We start from the raw sequence: 26,793 nt of genomic DNA, 5'->3' as shown, positions 1-26,793 counted from the left end.
TGATAGACCGGATGGTCAAAGGGAGCCTGTTCCAGAAGCGGGGGGCTAGAATGGAGAACCTGGTTCCACCAACTTTAGACTTGCGGAAGCGAGGGACATTGAGAAGAACCTGATTGGAGGAGCGGAGGGTACGACTGGGAGTGTAGAGACTGATCAGGGAATTTATGAAAACCGGGGCAGTGCGGGCACGGGCCATAAAGACCAGGCAACCCATCTTGAAGAGGGTTCTCTGAAGAATGGGGAGCCAATGAAGGGACTTGAGTAGGGGAGTGATGTGATGAAACTTGGGAAGATGGTGAATGAGACAGGCGGCTTGATTCTGGATGGCCTGAAGGCGGCGCAGTTCGTAGGCAGGAATGCCCACGTACAGGCTGTTCCCGTAATCTAGACGGGAGAGAATCATAGCCAAAACAATAAGTTTGAGGGCATCAGGGGGAAAAAAACAGAGAGATTTTACGGATAATACGGAGGGATAAGAAGCAGGGTGAAACAACTGAGCTAATCTGGGGATGCATGGATAGGTCCTGGCTAACTTTAATACCCAAAGTCCTAACTGAAGCAGAGGGGACCGGGGAGGACCAAAGGTGGGGGGCCAAAAAGCAGCAGACCAGGGGCTGGAAGAACCACCTGTCAGGACCAACTCTGTCTTATCCGGATTAAGCTTAGGATGGTTATGATTCATCCAGTCAGAAATAAAAGTGAGGGTAGTGTGGAATTTCAGGAGGGAGTCAGGGGAAGGGGAAAGGTCGAATACAAGCTGAAGGTCATCCGCGTACTTCTACACGGAGACCTCCATGTCAAGCAGAGAAACAATAAGGGGGTAAATGTAAAGATTAAAAAGATGGGGGGACAGGGAAGAACCTTTGGGAACCCCGCAGGGTACCAAGCGGGTGGGGGCAGAGAAGCCTGAAAGATGGACCGCCTGAGACCGCCCTTGGAGAAAGGAGGCGAGCCAAGAGAGGGCGGTGCCCTGAATGCCCGCTGCCCTGACACGGTCGAGAAGGATGGAATGGTCGACCGTGTCAAACGCAGCGGACAGATCAAGGAGCACCAAGGCTTGAGGTGAGTTAGAGTCAGCCTTGCTCTTCAGCTCGTCTAGGATGGAAAGGACCACTGATTCAGTTGAGTGGACCGGACGGAATCCCGCTTGGTGGGAGGCCAGGAGGTGGTTGTCCTCGATGTAAGCTGAGAGGCAGGTGGTAATATGACTCTCCAAGATCTTCCCTTAATAGGGGAGGAGAGAAATAGGCCTAAAATTAGCGGGGAGGGAGGGGACTGAACCAGGTTTTTTAAAATGGGAATGACTATGACCGATTTAAAGGATGATGGAACTGATCCTTGAGATATAGAGGCATTGAGGAGAGAAAGGGCGGGATCAGGGCAACTAAGGAACAGCTCCCTTAGGATGCGAGCCGGCCCACAGTCCGCGGGGGAACCAGACTTAACTTTCCTAAGCAGGGCAAGGAAAGATTCCTTGGAGATGGGAGGAAAGTGATCAAGAAGGGAAGAGGGCAGGGGAAGGAAAGGGGGGAAGGAACAGAAGGTACCAGAGGAATGTTACGTTTGATATTAGCGATCTTCTCTATGAAGAAATCATTAAGAGAAGAGCAAAGAGCTTGGGAAGGAACAAGATTAGGGTTGACTGTCAGAAGCAACCAAATTGTGAACAATGGAGAAGATCTCTATAGATTTATTGGCCGCCAATATAATCTTCTCAGAAAAGTATTTGGTTTTGGCTGAGAGTACAGCTCTCTTATAGCTGTTATGAAGAGATTTGTATTTGGCCCGCAAGGAGGGCCAATAATTGCGCCTCCACTGGCGTTCTGACTAAGGTCCAATTTAAGAGTTTTAAGTTCATTAGAGAACCATTTGTTGGCTTCATGGGGGTGGCAAGCCTTAACTTTCCTGAGGGGGGAGACCAAGTCGCAAGAGGCGGACAACCAGGAGTTTACGGCGTCCACTTGGAGATCAAGGGAGAGCTCAGATAGATCAGGAGAGGAAAAGGCAATAGAGGTGCAAAGAGAATTGAGATCAACCCGGTTCCAGTTCCGGGATAGAATGTTCTTGGGTAAAAGGGGTTTATTTATTGCGCCAAGGTCGATGGAAAAAGAGATGAGCGAGTGATCCGACCAGGTGCATGGGAGAATAGTGGGAGAAAAAATGGCACGACTGGCTGACCAAATTTGGTCCAGGGTGTGGCCATGAACATGGGTGGGGGCGTGAATGTGGGGAGAAAAATTAAGGCAATGAAGAGTAGCCGAAAAGTCTTTAGAGGTCTGGTCTTCCCTGGGGTCCCAAGGCCAATAATTAAAGTCACCCAAGACAAGGACCGACGAGTTATTGACCACCAGAGTAGCTAGGAGTTCCTGCAGAGTGGACACAAAGGAGGGCATGTTTTGAGGGGGGCGGTAAAGTAGGACTATAGTCAGAGGGACCAGGAGATTCACCGAACGAGCAACTAGAAAATCCACACTGGAGATGGGGGGGGTGAGGAAGGAGCTGGAACTGAAGGTTGGACTGGATGATCAGGAGCATGAGCCACCTGAGGGGCCAGTGGTCAGTCTGAATCAGGGAGTGGGAGCCAAACAAGTATGGCCTCAGCTTCTTCACAGCCCAGACCACTGCAAAGGCATCTCTCTCTATAGCACTCCCCCGCTGTACCGGGGGGAGTAGCCTCCTGGAGATGAAAGCCACTGGTTGTTCCCGTCCCTCCTGATTGAGTTGCGAAAGTACTGCCCCTATGCCATGCTCTGAGGCGTACGTTTGGACAATTAACTCTTTGGAGAAGTCAGGGGTCCTGAGCACAGGAGCTGTGCACATGGCCTGCTTTAGAGAGTCAAAAGCTTTTTGGCAAGTCTCTGTCCAAATCACTTTTCTAGGGAGTTTCTTAGAGGTTAGCTCAGTCAAGGGGGCAACAATAGTGCCATAGCCCTTGACAAATCTGCTGTAGTACCCTGTTAGGCCCAGGAATGCCCTGACCTCAGTCTGTGTTTTGGGAAGCTCCCAGGCCAGGATGGTTTCTAACTTGGCCTGTAGGGGCTGCACCTTGCCCCCGCCCACCAAGTCTCCCAGGTAGACTACCGACCCCTGCCCTATCTGGCATTTGCTGGCTTTGATAGTCAGGCATGTCTGCTGCAGGGCCTGAAGCACTTCTTGGAGGTGACCCATATGGTCCTCCCAGCTGCTACTGAAGACAGCTATGTCATACAGGTAGGCAGCAGAGAAGGCCTCTGAACCGGAAGGGACCTGGTTCACCAGCTGCTGGAAGGTGTCAGGATCGTTTTTCAGTCCAAAGGGCATCACTCTAAACTGGTAGTGGCCCTCTGAGGTGGACAAGGCAGACCTCTCTTTGGCTCCATCCGTTAGGGCAGTGGTTCCCAAACTTTTTTGAGCCGTGGCTCCCTTGACCTAATTGGCAGTTGGCCATGGCTCCCCACCATTTTTTTACCCGCGCACTGTGGTGCCGCGGCGCACTCTTTGGGAATCACTGGTCTACATGAAGAATCAGGCCTAGACGTGATGAAGGATTCAGAGAGTAGCCATCACTATCATAAAACGTTATTTGCAATCACAAAGATCTTATAAAGTACATCTCAATGCATACAACACCTTCATAGAGTAGTATAAAGCACTCCCACTAAAAGTAACCAGACTAGAGAAAAGCTCAAGGAGCTCTGTGGCGTTACAAGAAGTTTACGTGGGGTGGGCTCCGATCATGGGCGTCCGCAGAAATGTTTCCAGAGGTGGGGGGGGGCACATTTTAACTTCATCACCATCCCCCTTGCACCCTTCTCCCCTCTGCCTTACACCCTTCTCACCCTGCCCCTTGCACCCTTCTCCCCCTACCCCTCCGCCTCCGCCTTGCACCCTTTTCTACCTTGCACCATTCTCCCCTCTTCCTTGCACCATTCACCCCTCTGCCTTGCATACTTCTCCCCTCTGCTTTGCACCCTTCTCCCCTCTGCCTTGCACCCTCCTCCCCTCTGCCTTGCACCCTCCTCCCCTCCGCCTTGCACCCTCCTCCCCTTCGCCTTGCACCCTCCTCCCCTTCGCCTTGCACCCTTCTCCCCTCCTCCTTGCACCCTCCTCCCCTCAGCCTTGCACCCTCCTCCCCTCCGCCTTGCACCCGCCTCCCCTCCGCCTTGCACCCGCCTCCCCTCCACCGTGCACCCGCCTCCCTTCCGCCGTGCACCCTTAGCCTCTCTATCATGCACCCTTCTCCTCTCTGCCTTGCACCCTTCTCCTCTCTGCCTTGCACCCTTCTCCTCTCTGCCTTGCACCCTTCTCCCCTCCGCCTTGCACCCTCCTCCCCTCCGCCTTGCACCCTCCTCCCCTCCGCCTTGCACCCTCCTCCCTTCCGCCTTGCACCCTTCTCCCCTCCTCCTTGCACCCTCCTCCCCTCCGCCTTGCACCCTTCTCCCCTCCGCTGTGCACCCTTCGCCTCTCTGCCTTGCACCCTTCGCCTCTCTATCATGCACCCTTCTCCCCTCCGCCTTGCACCCTCCTCCCCTCCGCCTTGCACCCTCCTCCCCTCCGCCTTGCACCCTCCTCCCCTCCGCCTTGCACCCTTCTCCCCTCCGCCGTGCACCCTTCGCCTCTCTGCCGTGCACCCTTCGCCTCTCTTTCATGCACCCTTCTCTCCTCCTCCTTGCACCCTTCTCTCCTCCTCCTTGCATCCTCATCCCCTCCGCCTTGCACCCTCCTCCCCTCCGCCTTGCACCCTCCTCCCCTCCGCCTTGCACCCTCCTCCCCTCCGCCTTGCACCCTCCTCCCCTCCGCCTTGCACCCTTCTCCCCTCCGCCTTGCACCCTTCGCCTCTCTGCCTTGCACCCTTCGCCTCTCTATCATGCACCCTTCTCCCCTCCTCCTTGCACCCTCCTCCCCTCCGCCTTGCACCCTCCTCCCCTCCGCCTTGCACCCTTCTCCCCTCCGCCGTGCACCCTTCTCCCCTCTGCCTTGCACCCCCCCCCCGCGTTCTCCACCAGGCCCCTGACCCTGCACTCACCCACCCAACGCTCTCCACCAGGCCTCTGACCCTGCACCCACCCCACAAGTATGTAGTTAGTATTGAGTTCCCGGTGCTGTAAACAAGAAAGGAACTTAGGGCCATATGTACAAAGTCTTTTTCAATTGCAAACGGTCTGATTTGCAGAATCATGCTGTTTGCGACCGCAAAAGGCTAATCAAGCATATTGAACCACAAAGAGGAGGATATTAATGAATGTAGTAATTTTAAACGGAGCACAAACATGCCAATACAGCACATATAACAGAGCTCACACATGACTGCATGCACCAATGATGCAAATACAGCAAACCAGAGACAAGCTGTAGCTGCAATTGCAGCAAAGCACAAATTATTTCTGCAGATGCTGAGTACACACACATCCAAATAGCAAATGCAGCAGAGCACATTCAAGTCATCATAGCAAAGCACAAGAGAGCACACACACATACACTACCATTCACATGGCGCGTGAATACATTTCGCCACTTTTTTAGAAACGTTTGATCCTTTGTGCTAGAAACTAATTTTTTCTGCTTAAATCTGCAGATTATGCAACAGTTAATGGGTTATGTGGCAATTCAATAATTGTGAGGAAAAAACTGCAGCCACATAAGTGCTCAATTCCTAATTATATGTTAAGTGCGTTTTAGCCTGGAGAAATACAAATTCAGGGTTCAAAACATAACATTGTGGTTGAGGGTTGCCCTTACTAATACTTTTTTATTATTTTCCAAAGCAACCCTGAACCATCTACATAAAAACAATTGTTTAAGCAGCATGTTACACTCTGTGATTTGCAAGAGGCACTTGTCCATCTGCTCTATTTTATGAGGAGTCAAAACTGGGATTAGTCAACGTTTAGATATCTCTCAAGGAGATACATTAATCGCCAGAGTTAAACTGAATTTTTGAATGATGGTCTTATAATTGCAGGCAAGTAAATAACTCGGAAGTCGTTACCATTAGCCGTGTATTTCAAAGTAAATTGCGCACCCTGAACCCCAAAGCATGGCTCCTGTTTCAGTGGCACATACGTTGAAATTAGTTTGTTTATCAAACATTCTTCTGAACACCGGACAGAATGTGGGATAGCAAGAACAGTTTTAATAATGAAAAATCGAAATAAGTAAGTTTCTATGTCTCCCCAAGGTAATGCAATCCTGCCGTGCGTGCGCTAGGCTTCTGTAACTGCAGTATGGCCCATTGTCATTCTGTGTGAGAGAATCGCCACAGACAGAATGACAATGGGGCTAATTGATAAGACTGCAGGTCTGGGAGGAGCTGTTGAAGCCTCTTCAGCACTTCAAAGAAATATGAGCTGGCTTTCAACAGCGAGTGCTACAATTTCCACATCGTGCAGCGGCGCCCCTGGCTCCTCATGACGGCGCACCGGGGCGCCGCGGCGCACAGTTTGGGAATCACTGCGTTAGGGCGATCTGCCAGTACCCTGATGTGAGGTCAAAGGTACTCGGGCATCGGGCAGCCCCCAGTCGGTCAATAAGCTCATCCGCCCTAGGGATAGGATGAGCATCAGTCTTGGTCACATAGTCCAGTCCTCTGTAATCCACACAGAACCTAAGTTCTGGTGTGGTGTCCGGTGGGGCATCTTTTGGTACCAGAACCACCGGACTGGACCAAGGGCTGTTGGAGGGCTCTATCACCCCCAACTCCAGCATCATAGTGACTTCACTCTGGATGCTGGCCTTCACCTTATCTGGCAGCCTGTAAGACTTGGACTTGACAGGGAGGCTGTCTCCTGTGTCCACATCATGGGTGCACAGGTGGGTAATCCCAGGGATAAGGGAAACACAGAGGAGAACTGCCCCAGGACCTGGCGGCAGTCCCTCTGTTGCTCAGGAGTCCAGGATGGCGAGAGGACCACTCCCTCCACTGATCCATCCTTCTCTTTGGAAGCAAAGGCGCTGTTAGTGTTCGGCAGTCTGTACTGTGTCAATGCTCTTGCTTTGATCCTGTAGATTAAACAATGTAAATTAGTAAAGTCAGGCAGACTGCGCTTCCCCTTCCCCAATTCTTCCGCAGAATTACGGATCCACCTGCAACCAGAGCTAGGGGGGTCAGAGTATTTATATCGTGACCCGTTTTCTTTATTTTTTACATCTTTAGTGAAGCCCAGTCCCAAGATGGCTGTCAACACTTTCTGGTTGAAGTGTTGGCAGCCAATCAGATTACAGCATGGGGACTGTCAGGGGAGGATCCGTGAACATAGATTTACAAATTTAGGTTTAGTTGAATATCTCTAAAACTACTTAAAGGATTTACACCAAATCACAAAAAGGTCTCTTTCTGGACCAAGAGCTTGCTTTCTACCAAATTTGACGTAATTCCTTTCTGTGGTTCGCGGGCTTTAGTCAGTCCCGGTTGGATTTCAAAGACTGTCACACAGGCAGTCCGAGTTCGGGCTACCGGGGGGCCCCAGATTTTCATTCCAAATCCTCCGCTTATTCGCAGAAAGTACTCGGAAACTCCAGCATACTGAATAAAGTTTATTTAATGGCAGAAAAACAACGTGTTTTTCTTCCATTAAATAAACTTTATTCAGCATGCTGGAGTGTCTGAGTACTTTCTGCGAATAGGCGGAGGATTTGGAATGAAAATATATATATTTACACATATTAAGATATAACTGACCATCTGTTAGGCAGTTATTACAGTACAACTTTTCTCTACTGTTCTTATATAGTGTGTTCTCTTTGCAGATCTGCTGAACTGGTGAGGACTCTGCACCAGGACATGCAGCTTCTAGGTAACAATGCAATCTAGAAGTGTAAATCACTGATGTGAACACGTCATTACTGTTCGTATATGTCACTGAACCTATACATTTAATGCTAACCAAATAACCATGCTTCAACTAGTCCACAAAACTGTAATGTCAGTAAGAGGAAAAATATAAATATACATTATACCTTCTCAAAATCTTGCTTCAAGGTATCCAGAACTTTGCTTTGCTTTGTCATATCTTCTTCCAGTTTAGATTTTATCTCCTCAATTTCTTTAATCTTTGATTTTTCACAGGACAATTCTTCTTCCAACAGTGTCTATGCAAAAATTACAAAGTGGAATTTTGGATTATAAAACAATATTCATTGTTGGCTTGGAGTATTTACTTGCTGGACTTCAGAATATCAAAGCAGAGAGAAAACCATGATTTTAGGTTAAATACAATGTTACTTACACTGTAACTATTGCTCAGTAGCTTTCAGTGCAGTAGATTGACATGCTCTGCACACTTTAGCTATATAGTATTGGGTGTGGACATTTGCACGTTGTTTTTCTTTGAAATATACGTTTTGGTTTCGGGATAACTCTTAATTTCTTGCAGAGGCTCACAATGCACCAGATGAAAGACTCAGGCGCATGTGAATCTAAAGTACACAAAACTAATAGCTATAGGGTAAATAGGGTTTTTCATTTGTAGCAAGTGCTGCTGAAGATCACATGCTCTACATAGACTACAAAGCAATATGCCCTGCCTTAAGTGGTGGCTAGTGAGAAAATAAAGCAGATATTTGGAGTAAAGTTAAAGTACTGTTGCCTGAATTCTTGACGGAATCTAATAGCTACACAATTAGGTCTCATCAAATTGTGTGCTGTTAACCATATGAAAGCTAACACATACCGGCTATGGGTAATTTGCCTAGGAAAGCCATTGTAACTCGCTTCTTTGAAGCCGAATATGCTCTGTTCACAGAATGCAGCATTCATATTCCTTCAACATAACAGGCTTGAATGCACTTAACTCTCACACAAGACCAGACTTTGAAACTAGATTCTCCAAGAGAGGTTTTCTAAACGCAATACAGAGTTCGTGCATTTTGCGATCAGATTTAGTCTGATCAATCACAATATGCTCGAGTCCTCTTGACGTTCAATGTGTGTATTGCTCTTGGGACCACTCAGTGTATGGAAAGAAAAATCAGTTAATTAATGATTTCATTGACATGATCCAGCGAGCAGGAAGTGAGGATTTGTCCTTAGGACAATTTGATCCTTCTGAATGTGAATGAAAGGTTCCTCCACTGTTAAAAGTTTACAACTCACTCTTTCTGTGCAACAAAGTGATTACCCAGAGAGGGTGATATATGAGGGAGGGTGCCCACAAAAATGGTCCAAAATCTGGGGTGCATGGAACGAAAATAGAGGGATGATATGTACATTCAGTGACACTTCCCCCAGATTACGTACCATGTGGGAGACTAAAGTTAATATTGTAAAGGAACTGCTAAAGCTATGAAGCTCTGTTATGGGCCCAGTGTAATGTATTGACTGATATTGTACCAAAGCACTATGATTGTCGGAAGTTATCGAGACTTCACTGTATTTTGTTTTCCGTCTTTGTTTTTGATCATTCAATACAAAGACATTTAAAAAACAAAAACAAAGTGATTGCCACACAATTGAGTTAAAACATCTTTATTGCCATTATGCCATTACAGAACATAAGTAATAGAATGAGAGGGAGCACAAGTAGGGTACTGTAAATAGATCAGAACAACTATCTTATTAACAGTCCCATTTCCTACCTATTCCATTAAGTAATGCATTGCTGCCAAGCCTCATTTGTTCTTTACACTCCTCATTCCCTCTTGTTTGGCCTAGTTAAAGATTAACATAAGTTACTTACCTGTAAACTGCGGTTCTCCAGTATTGGTGTCTTTCATAGATTCACATGCTTGAATATTCCCAGTCGTCGGAGTGGGAGTCCCACGGTACATAAAATAGCAGTAATATATGCATATATAAATAAAAATTACCATAATTATATATATACATATACATACATAAAATACAGTAAAGTATCCAGAAAACTCAAAAGTACCATATAACAGAATAGGCCCATAGAAAGCCTAAGGGAGAAACTCAACTTAGTAACATATCAGTGTCATTATGTTTTGATCCACATTCCAGCCAATCAGGCTGTAGCTCCCTCTAGAACCTTCTCCTCAGAAGCCCAAGTCCTCAGATTTTCGTAGCACAAAGTAACCAAAAAGTGCCTGAGGAGAAGAGAGCCTCTGAGGGGAGGAAGGGAGGGTCGCATGTGAATCTATGAAAGACACCAATACTGGAGAAACACAGTTTACAGGTAAGTAACTTATGTTCTTCTCCAGTATTAGGGGTGTCTTTCATAGATTCACATGCTTGAATAAGAGTAGAAAGCAGTACATCATCATATAAGTCATAAAGGTAACACTAAATTTCAAGCATACAAGAACATATCATAAATATGTAATATATCAATATCCAAGAGAAAACCTTTATGACTGGAGGCGGGTAGCAACAGAGGCTCACCTTTAATGGAAAAGATTCGGCAGCACCGCTTGCCCTCCTGCTGCATCTGCGGCGTCTGTTGACTGCAGACAGTAGTGCTTCGTAAAAGTATGGCTGCTCGACCACGTAGCAGCTCTGCAAATGTGCCGCAGAGGTACCCCCGCAAAGAGGGCAGTAGAAGCTGACACAGCTCTAGTTGAATGAGCATGTACTGGAGCCGGAAGAGGCTTGCCAGCCCGTTGATGACAAAAGGTAATGGTAGGAGAAATCCACCTAGTAATAGTCTGTTTAGTAACAGGTTGTCCTTTGCAGATCGGGCCATAGGCCACGAATAGTTGATCCGATTTCCTGAAGGATGCAGTGCTCTGAATGTAAAACTTGAGACAACGCTTCAAATCCAGGGAATGTAATGAACGTTCCACAGGAGTTTGTGGATCAGGAAAGAAAGTCTTTAAAATTACCGGTTCATTGAGATGGAAATCACTAGGGACTTTCGGAATAAATTTAGGATTAGTATGTAGCGTAACAGCCTCCTTGGAGAACTGGAGAAAAGGAGGCTGAATTGTAAATGCCTGAAGGTCACCGACACGCCTAGATGACGTCAAGGCAAGCAATAGGGCAACTTTCCACGTGAGGAATTTTAAGCTTGCCGAGTGGATGGGTTCGAAAGGAGGTAGGAGGAGCTGAGACAAAACCAGGTTTAGGCGCCAAGCAGGCGGAGGACGACGAATGGGTGGAAACATACGGAAGAGGCCTTTGAAAAACTTTGGGATGATTCTAGATGAATACAGCGAGGTAGAACCATCATGACGGAAGTGGGAGCGTGCTGCCAAAAACACCTTAAGAGTGGAATGGGAAAGTCCTGACTTTGCAAGGGATAGGAAAAAAGGCAGGATCTGTTCTGGTTTGGCGGTCATCGGATCCAAGGCTTTGGTGTGGCACCAGACACAGAAACGCTTCCACTTCAACTGATAGGTTTTAATGGTGGAAGGAGCGCGGGCGTGCGCTAACACCTCTCTGCAATCAGCGTTGATGGTTAGACGCGCAAATTTATTGTGTTCAGGTTCCAGGCATGGAGCTGGAGGTTTGCCGGATCTGGATGGCAAATTTGCCCTTGCTGCATCGTGAGGAGGTGAGGCAGAGGATGAAGCGATATTGTCTCGTTCTGGGAGAACAAGAGCAGGTCCGAGAACCATGGGCTCCGCAGCCACTTGGGTGCGATCAGGATGATATGGCAGGGTTGAAGCCTCATCCTGTGCAACAGGCACGGAATCAAAGGAAGCGGAGGGAAAGCGTAGCTGAATACGTTCAACCAGCTGATCGAAAATGCATTTCCGCTCAACTCTCTGTGGGGATGAAGACTTGCAAAGCGTTGGCATTTTCTGTTGGTGGCAGTAACAAAGAGATCCATCTGCAGCTGGCCCCACTGGCGGAAAATGAACTCGAGAGTTGGTTGGTTGAGTTCCCACTCGTGGTTGTCCGAGAGAGACCTGCTGAGCGAATCCGCCAGAACATTGGAAACACCCGGCACATGGATGGCTGTAAGATGAATTTGATGACGAATCGCCCATTTCCATATCTCCTGTGCTTGTTGGGAAAGCAGAAGGGATCTTGTGCCGCCCTGTTTGTTCAGGTAATGCTTGCTGGTGGTGTTGTCTGTCCTCACCAGCAGAGATTGGCCCTGAAAAGATTTCAGGGCAAGGAAGATCGCAAGAAGCTCTAGGCGGTTTATATGCCAAGTGCGTTGGATTGCAGTCCACTTTCCTTTTACTGACAGTCCTTCGAGATGCGCTCCCCAGCCCTCCAGGGACGCATCGGTTGTGAGCGTCAGTCAGAGTAGCACCTTGAAAAGACCGACCCATGGATATGTTCGGAGGGTGAGCCCACCACTCCAGAGCCTCCTGAATGCGGGGCGTGAGAAGGATCCTGTCGTTGAATGATCCTGAGATCTGTTTCCACTTCTTGTCTAATTCCTCTTGCACGACCATCATATGTAGCCTGCAGTGGGGAATCAACTGTATGGCGGAGGAAGCCATGCCTAGGAATGATTTCAACATCCGGACTGAAACGTACAGTTTTGACTGCAGGAATCGTACCATCTTGAGCATGCGGTCTTGTCTCTCCTGAGAAACAAAAACCTTTGCCAGCTGAGAATCTAGTGAGGCTCCTAGAAAATCTCTCCTCTGTGACGGGCGAAAGTGTGACTTCTGGCAATTGATGGAAAGGCCTAAGTCTCGAAAAAGGGAGATGCAAGACAGTGTGCTGGATTGCCAGTTGGAGGTTCGGAGCCTTTATGAGACAATCGTCCAGGTATGGATAAACTGGATGGCTTGATGGCGCAGAAAAGCAGCTACCGGGGCCATGATCTTGGTAAAGACCATCGGTGCTGAAAGGAGGACGAACGGCAGGACTTTGAATTGGAAGTGCAGGTGTCGACGATGCTGTAATCTTGGTCGACGACAAGGAGTGCGTCGACGAATGGCGCGTTGACTGATGTTTCTTCGTCGACTAGGTGGATTTGGTAGCCGTCGACGAGATCTTCAAGACCGAGGTAATGGGCCTCACCTCGTGTGATGTCGTCGACGAGGTGGACGTCGTCGACTTAGTTCTCGAAGACATTGAAAAGTCGTCGTCGACGTGGAGACAGCATCCACGGATTTAGTCGTCGTCGACGGACGCGTCGACGAGCCAGTGACCGTTTTTGAGGAAGAAGGCATGGCTTTGGACAATGACGCCAGAGAGCCAGGTCTCGTAGGAGCAATTGGAGGTAAATCCTGTGGGGAGACAACTTTAGAGATTTCAACAAGTCTCTTTTTCTTAAGAAAAGCAGAAGGCATCTCTGACTCCGACCCACGCTTCTGAGAGGTCTTTGACTGAAAAGAAGAGACACTCATCCTCCGAGACCACAGTGTCTGTTGTCTTCAACTTCTAAAGCCACAGAAGGAGACGGGCCTCTCTGTCCCTTAAAGTTTTAGGTGGAAAAGTACGACAGTACTTACAGGTCTTCACTTCATGGTCCGTGTAGAGACAGTAAATACATTTACTGTGTGGATCTTCAAGAAAGAGACGCAGTTTTCCACAGGATGGACAAGATCTGAACAAAGATTTCCTTGAAGAAGACATTTTGAGTAGAAAAAAAAGCTAAGTAAGTTGAAAAACTGAGCCGAGCTCAGGGAGACTCCCTTCGCACGACGTGCGGTAGAACATCTGAGGACTTGGGCTTCTGAGGAGAAGGTTCTAGAGGGAGCTACAGCCTGATTGGCTGGAATGTGGACCAAAACATACTGACACTGATATGTTACTAAGTTGAGTTTCTCCCTTAGGCTTTCTATGGGCCTATTCTGTTCTATAGTACTTTTGAGTTTTCTGGATACTTTACTGTATTATAATTATATATATATATATATATATATATATATATATATATATATATATATATATATATATATATATATATATATATATATATATATATATAATTATGGTAATTTTTATTTATATATGCATCTATTACTGCTATTTTATGTACCGTGGGACTCCCACTTCGACGACGGAGAATATTCAAGCATGTGAGTCTATGAAAGACACCCCTAATACTGGAGAAAATTCATTTACTGGACTTGTTGGTTGTGGTTGGAAGTAAGTCATAGGTGCCTTGATTTAATTGCTAGTGTAAAACAACTATGAACTTAACTTGAAAAACTAACAAGATGACCACCTGAAGGCAGGACCTCCCGTAGGCTCCAGCGCATGGGATAATTTATTGCTGAATATACCTTTTTAGTCAGACCCTTTGAACCCTTACTGCTGCAGTCACGTTTGACTTACCTCCTTGAAGAGCCTGGGAGGGTGCAACGCTCAGACAGTACCAGTGTTGGTGCTCCGATTACGATCCAACTGGATCCCTACGATTGTTCTGAGCAACAGATGCCAGTGGCAAGTTGGGGCCCATGATAGATTAGGCCTACAGGCTTTGCCCGGATCAGCTAATCTGATGGTGTGGGCTCCGCTGTTCATTTCGCACTTCCCACTGCTGGATGCGCTGCTGATGTTTTGGTGGTCTGGGTCGGCCAACTTGGCGGAGGCAGCTGTGGGGCACGGTGACTCCTTGTGAGCCCCTACCGCTCGCTATGAGGCGGCTGTGTCTCCATGTCGTGAGTCCTGCTTGGCTGTGTTGTGGGGGCGGCAAGTTTGTCCCTGCTCTGACACTTGCTACTACGCCTAACTGGTGCCTGTGGCTGCCCGTTGGGATGGTGCCGCAAACCCCTGAGGACCCAGCTGTGTCTCCTTCACGTCGCGAGTCCTGCTGGGCTGTGCTGTGGGGAAAGGGAGTTTGTCCCTGCTCTGGGACTTGCTGCTACCCCAGACTGCTGTCTGAAGCCACCCCCGGGGGTGGTGCCGCAAACCCCTGAGGACCCGGACGCCAGACAACTCCTCGCAGAGCCCTATCCACTTTTTACAAGGCAGTGTTGACTCCGTGTTTGGAATCCTCAGGCTTCACAGTGGTGATGTGAGTGTGTACCTGCTCCCTAACGTGCTGCTGCATCTTGTGGCTACTCACCTCGAACAGTTGACATTTGAGAATTGGTTCGGCTCCACAACTCTCATGCTCCCCCCAGACAAATGACAATTGCTTCCGCTCCACAACTCCGCTACACCAGCAGCTCAATGCTTTTGGGTAGGGATGGCTTGAGTCTGTTGTGCTCATTTGTTTTGAAACTCCTTGTACTTTGTTTTTCCCTGACTTTGTTTGCATGGAATGCATCCTTCCATTTCGGCCTAAGTTTTTTTCCAGTTTCCACCCTCCTCATGAGGTCTCCTCCCCAAGATGGCAGCCGAAGCTGGGGGTGTGAAAATAAACATAGGACTTACATCCTTACCCATAAGTAGACCGTTTTGATAGACTCTTTCTTCCTCCTCCAGATGGCTGCCGAAATTAGGGGTGGAAAAATAAACATAGGACTTGCATCCTTTCCCCTTAGTAGACAGTTTTGATGGATTTGTTAAGTCTTACCAGAGCTGAAGTTAGTTAAGTCTTCCCTCTGGGGTTGTTGTAAATAATCATATGTCTTACTCACCTCCCCTCTCATTAGAAAGTACAATAGTGCTTGTAAATCCATGGCATAGGGTTCTAAATAGAAAATAGGTCCTCTCACTTGAGCAGCATCCATCTTTGAATGGTTTTTGCACTTGGTTTATAATGCACCAAATACTTTGTATCTAAAAGGTGAATATTTCACTACTCTCTAATGACTTAATGAGCAAGTGTGTCATTACACTGTGCACCGATTGCTTGAAATCTAATTGTGGAATAGTACACTACTTTTTAGTGTCTCCTCATCATCCAAGATCCTCCCACATCCACTAAGCGGGTCGCTATCCTCACCATGGCACAATCTACCACTAGCTCCTAGGACATCCTGACACTGGTAGGTCTTAACGCTTTTAAGACTGCCTATCGCCCTAACCTCTCCGAGAAAGCAGCAAAGACCTTTAAACACAATCTGCTCAAACGTTTTCCTGAAACACTCATCTCTGGTACCTATGTCTGGACTTTCAAAGGGTGTTGTAGTTACCAAACTAATTTTCTACACTATCAGTAGAGTTCAATGGAGAAGAGTCTTAACATCAGAGCTTCAGTCCAAACCAATGACGAAAACCCCTCATGGTTTCTGAATAACCATATTACTCTCACCTGACGTCAATGCTTATCTTGCCATATCCCTCCACAATATTGGAAACATCCTTATACAAGCTTGTGACCGGAATCTTGATCGCTTTGACAGAATCTGCATAAGGATTAAAATTGCACTTGATAATTCAGTCCCTGCTAGTCTACCTAATTAAGGTCTCCCCTCAGTTGAGGAATCTTCTTTTATACCTCCTCCTTCTCCACCCATTCTGCTTCCCCCTCAAGACGCACGAGTCGGTCTGAAAAATCCTCTGATATAGATGGTGAATGCAATACCAATAAACCTAACCCGGAGAGATCAACTCGAGTCTGCCTGAATACCGAAATGAGAAGTCTTCCTACCTCTCTCCCAGCCTCACACACCAGTACTTCTTCCTTGAACCCATCCTCCTCCAATACTTTCCTCCTCACACAGGATAAAGCCACTCTGCCCCCCACCACTCCTCTCCAAGTGCTGTCTCTTTAACTAGCTACCCCTAGACCTGTAGTCCACAAGGGCAACCCTCCCCCATTGAGGATATTGTGGCTGAGCTCAAGCTGTATCCCATTCCTTCCCTCAATGCTTTCTCTCGCACTTTAGAGGAGACTATTCTGCTTTCCAACACCCCCCTCCATACGGGGTTCCATCCACCATCTAGTCCTAGATTGCCAGTTGACAGTGAGCCTGCCCGACATTGAGGATAAGTTGGCTGACCTCAAGCAGGATCTACAAACTGTTAAGGACAGCCTACATTTCTCTTTGAAGATGGAGAAGTTTTGGAAACTCTATCCTACCCTTGAGACTAATCAACACAGCCTCCAGCAAGGATTCACACCACAGGGGGGATATTTCTTCTTCCAAAAACCCCTCAGCCTACTCTGTAAAACACGGCCTCCTCCGAACCATCACTCCAGACCCCATAGGTCTACTCATCATTTGTCTGATGACACTTTCTCCCTACTTCTATCTTACAACAGCTCTTGCAGTGTCTCTTCACACTCTCCACTCAACATCCAAACTATCTCCTCCGACCAGTTTAAAGGGCAAAATGTTAACCTGAGATCTGTGAACAAGAATAACTTACTACTGGTCGCCACTTCTCAGCTAGAAGCAGTAGCAACTATTCGCACATCAAATCGATGTTGCTCCATTGCAGGTCAGCAGCGAAGCATGCAGCTGATATTTCTGACCTCAAGCAAGAATTCGACTTCCTAATCCTAACTGAAACTTGGCTTAATGACACCTCCTCCCCAATTCTGGACATCTTAGTCCCTCCCAAATAAGACATTATCAGACTCAATAGACCTGTTAAAGTTGGGGGTGGCATTGCTTGCATCTATCACTCCTTCACTCTGAGACAGGTTCAAACTGCCATTATGTCCTCCTGCCAGCACCTAGACACAGAAATCGGGCACAATGGCAAGGTAGTCTGTCTGCTCCACACAATATATCATCCCACAGGTGACAATCTGCTCTTCATTGGGCAAATCATGGAGTCCCTCCCCTCATGCTCTGACCAACCCCCAACCAGATCTTCCTCTGGGACTTTAACCTACACTGGAATGAAAGAAATGATTCCTTATCGTGCTCCTTCAAGGCTTTCCTCTCCGAACTCAGCTTCACACAGTCCTGCAAGGGACCTACCCACACAATGGCTCCACCACTGATCTAATCATAGCTAAAGAGATTATACAACTGGATGACATTTCAGCCTGAGACTGGTTGGATCACTACCAAATCTCTTTTCACATCCTAGAAAAGGTTATGGTCAGACATGGTTAACTGCTCAAAACTAAACAGCTGGCTTGAAATTTGAGAGACATCAACATCAATGACCTAACGTCCATTAGTAACAATCTATTTCCACCACCCCCTAACACGACAAACCTAGATGATCTCACGGATGATTACATCCACACCATGACAAACATTTTCAACGCAATTGCACTGAAGCAACTCAAAAGGAGGATAATGTCCTGAGCACCACTCAGGAGTGGTGCTCAGGACATTATCCCCCTTTATTGTATAGGATCAGATTTCTGGTCCATATTGTAGGGACAAGAGTGGCTGTCCTTGTCCTTTGGAGCACACTATCTATACTGTTTGTTATGACTAAATTTGGGATTATTATAGTTTTACTGTGTGCAGGAAAGCCTTGCTACTGTTCTGTATTTTTTCCTGCAACTCAAAAGGATACCGATCAAACTGTCCAAAACCTGGTTTAATGGTTCACTTAATGAGGAATGTCGCAAACTAAGGCCTACGGAGAGACTCTGGAGAAATTCACCCTCGATCACAAACCTCAAAATGTTGAGGATGACTAGAAGGGCATATAACAAGAATATCCGTAGTGCCAAAACTGATCACCTCAGGGCACAGCTTGACAGCCCCAGAAACAGAGCTAAAAAACGAGCTGAATTTAGACCTCAAGCTAACCACAACCTCCAACCAACTCTCTGCACCCAAGATCTCTTGCCCCAGTAGGGTGGACTTCTCAGCACACTTCACTGATAAAGCAAGAAAAATGAAACTTGAACTGCAACACGCCTCACCTAATCTGCTGCCTCTGACTCCCCTCTAACCATCTTCTTGGCCAATGGTACCAAGAGCACCTACTTTCTTTCCCTCCAAAAACAAGGCATCTTGGAATTCCATTCTACTTCCAGATGATGCGGACCTGCTTCAATCTAGGTGTTCTTTAAAACCTTCCAATCACTTCAACGATCCGCTACCTGCTAAGTTTGTCAAAGTACTCAAATCGGCTATTCTTCTACTCTTTTCCATGATAATCCATTAATCTCTCGTACAGGGTAGGATTCCTGAATGCCTCAAGATGGGTCAAGTCACTCCCATCCCTAAAAAGCGAAATGCAGACTAAACTGTGTAGGAGAGTAGGATCAGCTTACTATTGTTACCCCCACTTTTTGCTGTGTTTCACTGATTTATCGACTTTAGTCAGCTAACCAGGAGCCCAGCCTAGCTGCTTCCTCTCTAAACTCATTGCATGTACATTAGGTACACTCCAAATTGGTTACTGGGTTATCCTTGTGAGTCCCTAGTACCTAAGGTACCAAGGGCATAGGTACCCCGGAGGCTTACCAGGGGCTGAAGCATGTATTATGCCACCCCTGGGAAGCCTTCCAAAATGACACTACAGGTCTGCTACTGCAGCCTGGGTAAGGTGGTGCTTGTGCCTCTTACGTAAATATAGTATCCCTATAGCTACCTTTTAAAACAGACACATATAAACCTATAAGTCACTCCTATGGCAGGCCTTCACAGCCCTGGAGGCAGAGTGCTTGGTTTTGTGCGAGAGGGTGCCCTAGCATGAGCTGAGCCACTCTGCAGCTTTCAAAATCCCTTACTTATAGCTGTTCTGCGATACAGCCATACTATATACTCTTAAGTGCATTCCACCCTTCTAGAGGGAGAGGACATGTGCACACTGGTCTACCTGGTAAAATCTAAACAGAGCCCCAGCATCACAAAATGGATGCTGTTGCCACAGACACAAGTCTGGCCTCCTGCTGCTAGACGAAAGTCCGGCAGGGGAGGCCTGGACAATAGGTTTCCTGTCACAGGGAGGTGTAACCTCCCCTGATAGGCGTTAGTGTATTGGGGCAGGGTTGGTGCATTCAGTGAATGCTTTTCAGACAGGGCCTGGGGCACACAAGGTGTCCTCATGCATTTCCCAGTTCAAACCGGTTTCTGGGGCACTCAGCCCCAGCTCTGGCACGAAACTGGACAAAGGGAAAGGGGTGTAACCACCCCCTGCACAGGTCCTCCCATAGGTGGGACCTTAGAGTTAGTCCATCCCCTAAACTTAATATAAGTATAGGAACCCAGTCCCTAGGACTTTAGATTATCCTGGACGAAACTCTTTAATATATATCTAGGACCTTCGACATTCTATTTTAACTAGAAGACTGAAGAAATCTCCATTGGGGTCAAGGAGTGACTCCCCTGTTCAAACAAGCACCAAAGAAGCATCTTGCCGGTCTGCATTTTCAAGGCTCCCGTCGGATCCCGAAGAATCTGCAACACAGGACATGGACTTCCAGACATCTCCAAGGCCGACAAGAGTCCCCAGCAAAGCTGAAACCTGTAGCCATCATGAGAGACGTGGGACTGGAACTCCTCGACATCCAGCACATTTGCTAGTGCATCGACTTTCCGAGCTTTCCCGAAGTTGTGCATTGGGCTACTTGTAGTCCAAGCCCTGAGCACCTTTGCACCGAAGCTTGTGGGCCTACACTCCACGAGTGTTCCGTGGGCCCGCTTCCTGCATTTCTGCTCGATGCCCCTTCGCGATCCCTGGTCCGTCGAATGGTGGGTTCCCAAGTAGGAATCTCTTTTGTTTCTTGGGCTTTCCTGGTTGCTCCAGACGTGCCCCGACTCCCCTCCGAAGGGTGAGTCCCCCAGACATTGCTGGTCTGCACTGAAGCCAATCTTTGCATTCTGCGTGGGTTGTTGTTGCCAAGGCTTGTTGTGTCCAATCCGCATACCGACGCTGCAGTACTCGACAACCGACGTGCAACCGCTCAAATCCAGCTCCTGGTTGTCGTCGACGCCTCCTGGTCCTCGTGGCTGAAGAGTCAAGCTTCACCTACATCACCTGAAATCAACCAACATCGGCTGGCATCTTCTTGTTGCCTCCCTGGTCACTGGCTAGTGACCCACACTCTGTACCCTCTGCTTTCAGGTTCTTCAGATCTCCGATCCAGCCTTGGATCTATCTGGACACTCTTCATCTGCTCGCCTGCAGCACTTCTTTGCAGCTCTCCATAGGAAACGATGACGAAACCAGACACGAAAAGACACCTATGCACCTGGCTTCCCTGGGTGAGGTAACACTAGTACTTTGGTGCTCCCGTGGGTCTTGACTCTCGGACTGTCCAGTACTGAAGGGGTTTGTTCCTAGTCCACTCCTAGGTGTCCTTAATCTTTAAAAATCTAATTGAAACTTTCTACATAGAAGTAAATGGTGGTTCGTGGCTGTGTTTGGACACTTCACGCGTCCCCCGTGGGTCTCCTGCGTCCCTACCTTGGGTGGTTCCTGGTTGCCCTAGCGGTTCTACAGGCCCTTGGCCGTGCTTCTATCTCTCTCGTGTTTTTTTTAATTTATTTAATGCAAATTTATATAGCGGGAACATTACCCGAAGGTGTCAGAGCGCTTTACATGAGAACCAGTTGCGATACATAAGGAGTTAGGATTACATGAGTTACATAAAAGAACAAATCGCAAGTGTACAAGTGGTAAAGTCACACAAGGAAGAGATACATACAGAAAAAATTGCAAATGTACAAGTTATAGAGGCACACAAGGAAGAGATACAAACAGAAATTGGAATGTACAAGTTGTAACGTCACTCAAGGAAGAGATACAAATAGATAAACTCTAAGTGTCACACAGGAATGGTAGAGAGTATAGGTCCACTACATATACTAGTGGTTAGTGTTATCTCTATATACATATACATACAAATTGTAGATTTTCTCAGGTCAAGACTCAAAAAAACCAGGAGAGCAGAGTTCCATTAAGTGGAATCAGAGGGGGGGGAAGTAGTCACAGCACCAAGGGAGGGTGGGAGGGGTATGGAGAAAATGCAAATCAGAGGATCGTCAAGGGGGATACGAGGGAAAAGGGTAAAGGACAAGGGAATGGACAAGATGCCGGGTCAGGGTCCAGAGAAAAGTGGCCGAGAACAGCAGCAAAATGGCGGGCAGGATAAAAGTATAGAAGTCCATGAGAGTGACCCGGTGAGTATGAATTAGAGTGCCAAAAGAGGTCAGGGGGGTACATAGTTCAAAAATGAAAGTCAGGAAGGGAGAGGAGGCGTGTAAGCCCGGGCTCCACTGGAGTAACGTCGAAGACAATCAGTCGGTTGTGGTTCTTGCGCCCCCATACGTGGGTAAAGTTCAATAGAGTCTCCAAAGACGAGACAAGGTAAAATCCAGGAAGATAGCCTGCATGGGAGGGCAGCGGTGAAACTGGCAGGCAGCCGGTGTTCAATAGAGTCTCCAAAGTCAAAGACGAGACGAGGCAAAATCCAGGAAGATAGCCTGCATGGGGTGGGGGGAGGGTAGGGGGGGGGCAGCGGGCTGCTTTCTTAGTATATGGTTTGAGAGGCCCCTGGGGCAAAACGTATGCTGTGCTAGTTTACTGTGTGCTATTTAAGTAATCGTATTGTACTTTTGCCTCTAGCCTCATAAAAAGACTAGAGGGGTGTGTTTAGAATAAATACATATATTTTATAAATATACCTGGTATGGTTCTCCTTTCAATGGATCATTCATGAGATTATAGACTGGTAAAACAAGTTGCTTTACATTACTTCAAGACTTAGCCTGAAGGCTGCTATCCACAGATACCACAAGGATAGCTTTCTACAAGGTTGTCTTTAACCTACTATTAATAAGGGGTCGTTTGGACTGGTGCAAGGTGCCCACTAGAATAGTGGACAGCATATGCCAGGCCAACTTCTCACAAACGGATCCTAACAATTTCTGTCCAATTATCAATATCATGACTTTGGCCAAATTGCTTGAGAAATACGTTCATACGGAGCTCTGCAACCACATTGAGAAGTTTCAGCTCCCTCACCTATATCAGTCAGTTTCAGAGCAGGTCACAGTACTGAAACTGCTCAAACACACATTGTTGAAGATGCCCTGAGATCTCTTGACCAGAATGTTACCTGTTTACTGATCTTTCTTGATCTGTCCTCTGCATTTGACACAATCATAAATGAAAGCTTGATTGATCTGCTTCAAATAAAGCCCTGTACAAAATAGTTTTTCCTTATTACTACGAAAAAGAACACAAAGAAGAAAACAAGTTACTTACCTGTAACTTTGGTTCCCCAGTATTGGTAACTTTCATAGATTCCCATGCTTTGTATCATTCCCCGTCGTCGGAATGGGAGCCTCGGTAAATAGTAAAAAACTATAGTAGTAAGCACAAAGTGAAAAAATAGGCCTAGGCCTCATCTCATTTTGTAGCTTATCCACCTCTTTTTGTAAAAGAGACCAAATTTCTGCAGCAGCCAATCAGAGCAGCCTCACCCCATAGAACCTTCCTGAGAAAAGCTCAGAGCCTCAGATTTTCGTAGCCGTTGTATACAGCTATCCACCAAGATCAGAAGAGTGAGCTTTCCCAGGGGAGGTGGGTGGGCGCATGGGAATCTATGAAAGTTACCAATACTGGGGAACCAAAGTTACAGGTAAGTAACTTGTTTTCTTGCCCCAGTATTGGAACTTTCATAGATTCCCATGCTTTGTATCAGAGTAACTAGCAGTAAAGAAAACATATTTTGTCATACCTGAACCTGAAAATGTGACACATATCTGTAAAAAACAGCAGAACACATAGGATCATGAAATATGACAACAATGCAGTATACAAAATATGCAAAGGAAGGCGGGATAGAAAGGAAAGCTCACCGACTTATTGGAAAAGATTCCTCAGGACTGCTTGGCCCACTGCTGCATCCTCCTTCACAGAAGAATCCAGGCAATAGTGGCGGGTGAAGGTGTGGACACTGCTCCACGTTGCCGCCCTGCAAATGTCCTTGATAGGGACTCCTGCGAATAACGCCGCAGAGGAAGCCATGGATCTGGTAGAGTGAGCACGAACTGCTCGCTGCAGAGGTTTCCCAGCCGCCTGGTGACAAAATTGTATAGCACTGGAAATCCAACGGGAAATACAAGCCTTAGAAACTGCACAACCCTTGCGTGGAGCACTGAAGGAAACAAAGAGCTGTGAAGATTTCCTGAACTGCTTCGTTCGCTCCAGGTAGAATTTCAGGCATCTGTGAATGTCCAGAGAGTGCAGAGTTCTTTCCGCAGGTGAAGAAGGTTTTGGAAAAAATGGTTTCAAGACCACGGGTTCATTTAGGTGGAATTCCGAAGGAACTTTCGGGATAAATTTAGGATTCGTCCGTAGAATCAGCACATTATTTTTAAAACTGGAGGAATGGTTCCTCAATCGTGAAAGCCTGGATCTCGCTTACTCTGCGAGCCGATGTCAGGGCCAAGAGAAGAGCCACTTTCCAGGAAAGAAACTTAAGGTCAGACTTATGCACAGGTTCAAAAGGGGCTTTCATGAGGGATGACAAAACCAGATTCAAGTGCCAGGTCGGAGGAGGTGGCCGGACTGGAGGAAAAACCCTGAATAAACCTTTCAGGAATTGCTTGACAATCCTGGCCGACCATAGGGAAGGCCCTGAAGATGAACGTCTGAATCTAGATATGGCTGCCAGATGGACCTTTATCGACGATGGAGCCAATCCCGATTTCGCCAGTGAAAGAATGTAAGGCAAGAGCTTGTGTGGAGAAGAAGTATACGGGTGTAAACCTTCCTTCTGGCACCAAACACAGAATCTCTTCCATTTGGCTCGATAGGTCTTGTTGGTACTAGGGGCTCGAGCCTGAGCTAGAATGTCTCTACACTCACTTGAGAGATCTAAACCCTGGAACTCTCTGAACTCAGGAGCCACGCTGTCAATCGCAGGGACTTCAAGTCCGGATGTAGAACCTGACCGTGAGACATTGTTAGCAAAGTTGGAACAGGCTGCAGGAGAACTGGCTGGTCCTGGGAGAGGAGAAGAAGCTCCGAGTACCAAACTTGTCTGGGCCATGCTGGAGCGATCAAAATCATCCTGCACGGTTCCACCTTGAGTTTGCTGACCAACTTCGGAATCAGTGGAATGGGAGGAAAGGCGTAAACAAAGGCGCCTGACCAGGCAATCAAAAGCGCATTCCCCAAGGATTCCCGATGGTGAACCCTGCTTGCGAAGGACAGGCATTTGGCGTTCTGGGGAGTCGCAAACAGGTCGATTGATGGTGTCCCCCATCGAGCAAAGAGTTCCTCCAGAACGGTCTGATCCAGTTCCCACTCGTGAGAGACTGTCCTCTGACGACTCAAAGCGTCCGCCTTGACATTGAGTGTCCCCGCTAGATGTTCCGCTGAGAGGGAAACGTTGTTCTGTATCAACCAATTCCATATCGATTGGGCTTCCTTGGAGAGGGTGGAGGATCTTGTGCCACCCTGTTTGTTTATGTAGTGCATGGCTGTAGTGTTGTCCGTACGAACCAGCACTGCCCTGTTTTGAATCCTCGGAAGAAAAGCTTGAAGAGCCAAGCGGATCGCGAGAAGTTCCAGGAGGTTGATATGGAACTTGCGTTGCACTGGACTCCAGTGACCGCTGACCTTCAGCTCCTGGAGGACCGCTCCCCATCCTTCCATGGAAGCGTCCGTTGTCACAATCAGGGGAGATGGAGGAATGAGGAACGATAAGCCCTTGGAAAGATTGTCTTTTTCCAGCCACCAGCCGCCTGCTTTTCTCATTTCCTTGGTAATGACAACCTTGTCGTCGAAGGATCCTGTGACCTGCCGCCACTGTCTGTCCAGTTGCTCTTGTAGTGGACGCATCCTGAGCCTGCAGTGCGGAACTAAAGGAATACAAGATGAAATCGATCCGAGAAGTGATTTGTACTTGCGAACTGTCAGTGTCTTTCGAGATTGGAGAAGACGAGCTGAACACATTAGTTTGGTCTGGCGCTCCTCTGATGGAAGGGCTAAGCAACTGTCCGTGTTCAGGATGGCTCCTAGGAACCTTGCTGACCTGGATGGGTATAAAACCGATTTCTCCCTGTTGAGTCGAAGACCTAGTCGCTCGAACAGATCCCTGCACGTCCGGACTGCACTGGACGCTTCTTGAACAGATGGAGCTTTCAGCAGCCAATCGTCCAGGTATGGAAACACCTGAATAGCTTGTTTTCTGAGAAAAGCTGCCACCGGAGCTAGAACCTTTGTGAAGATCCGTGGGGCGGACCGGAGACCAAATGGCAGTACCTTGAATTGAAAGTGACTCTTGCCCACTGTAAAGCGCAGATATTGCCTGTGAGCTGGATGGATAGGAACGTGGAAGTAGGCGTCCTCCAAATCGAGGGTCGCCATACAATCCCCCGGATTGAGCAGACGAAGGATGTCCTGAAGAGTGACCATCCTGAAGGACAACTTCACGAGATAAGTGTTGAGCTGCCGTAGATCTAAAATTGGACGCCACTTGTTCCCTGTCTTCCGAACCAGGAAGAACCTGGAATAGAACCCTTTCCCCTTCTGCGAAAGGGGTACAGGCTCCACCGCCCCCTTGGTGAAAAGCTGGTGGGCTTCGAGATGAAGGAGCCTGAGATGTTTTATAGGGAAGGCATCCGGCGCTCTTGTTGGAGGAAGGTCTTGAAACTCCAATGTGTGTCCTTCTCTGACAATCTGGAGGACCCACTGATCCGATGTAATAATCATCCAGTTGTGTAGGCAATGGGAAATCCTGCCCCCCACAGATGTGAATGAGGGAACAGGAACAGTGGAAAGAGCCACCTGGCCGCTATTGTTTCCTGGTGTTGTCTCTCCTTTGCTGCCCCTGACGTCCTTTAGGCTGCTGGCGAGAGAAAGTACCCCTTTGAGAGTATTGAGGCTTATACGACTGGCTGGACTGAGATCCAGAAGAGTAGCGATTTTGATTACCTCCACGATAAGAAGAAAAACCTCTTCCTCTAGCTCCTCTGAAGGGCACCTTACGATACTGCAATGTACCCAAGGACTTAGCTGTATCCGTGTCCTTTTTGATTCCTTGCAGGGCCTCATCGACGTGCTTGCCAAATAGCATCTCACCGTCATATGGTAGATCCAAGATCTTATTCTGCACCTCCTGCCTGAACCATGTGGCCTTTAGCCACCCTTGGCGTCGCAGAACCGCCGAGCCGGCTAGTGCTCGGAATGCGGTGGTTGCAATATCCATTGCCACATCAATGACCTCCGAA

General features: G+C 47.6%; 1 protein-coding gene across 1 annotated transcript in view; it reads right to left on the bottom strand.

Annotated features, from left to right (window-relative positions):
* Positions 1 to 26,793, bottom strand: part of EEA1 (early endosome antigen 1) — a 641,400-nt gene that overhangs the window by 128,955 nt on the left and 485,652 nt on the right. The window contains exon 24 of the mRNA XM_086919279.1: positions 7,936 to 8,067. Within this exon, the coding sequence (XP_086775405.1) occupies positions 7,936 to 8,067 (132 nt within the window). The remainder of the gene's footprint in view (positions 1 to 7,935; positions 8,068 to 26,793) is intronic.

This window comes from Lissotriton vulgaris, chromosome 1_1 (assembly GCF_964263255.1).
Source record: "Lissotriton vulgaris chromosome 1_1, aLisVul1.2, whole genome shotgun sequence".
Classification (NCBI taxonomy): Eukaryota; Metazoa; Chordata; class Amphibia; order Caudata; family Salamandridae; genus Lissotriton; species Lissotriton vulgaris.
The sequence above is the reverse complement of the archived record's forward strand: the minus strand, read 5'-3'. Positions and strand labels throughout refer to the sequence as shown.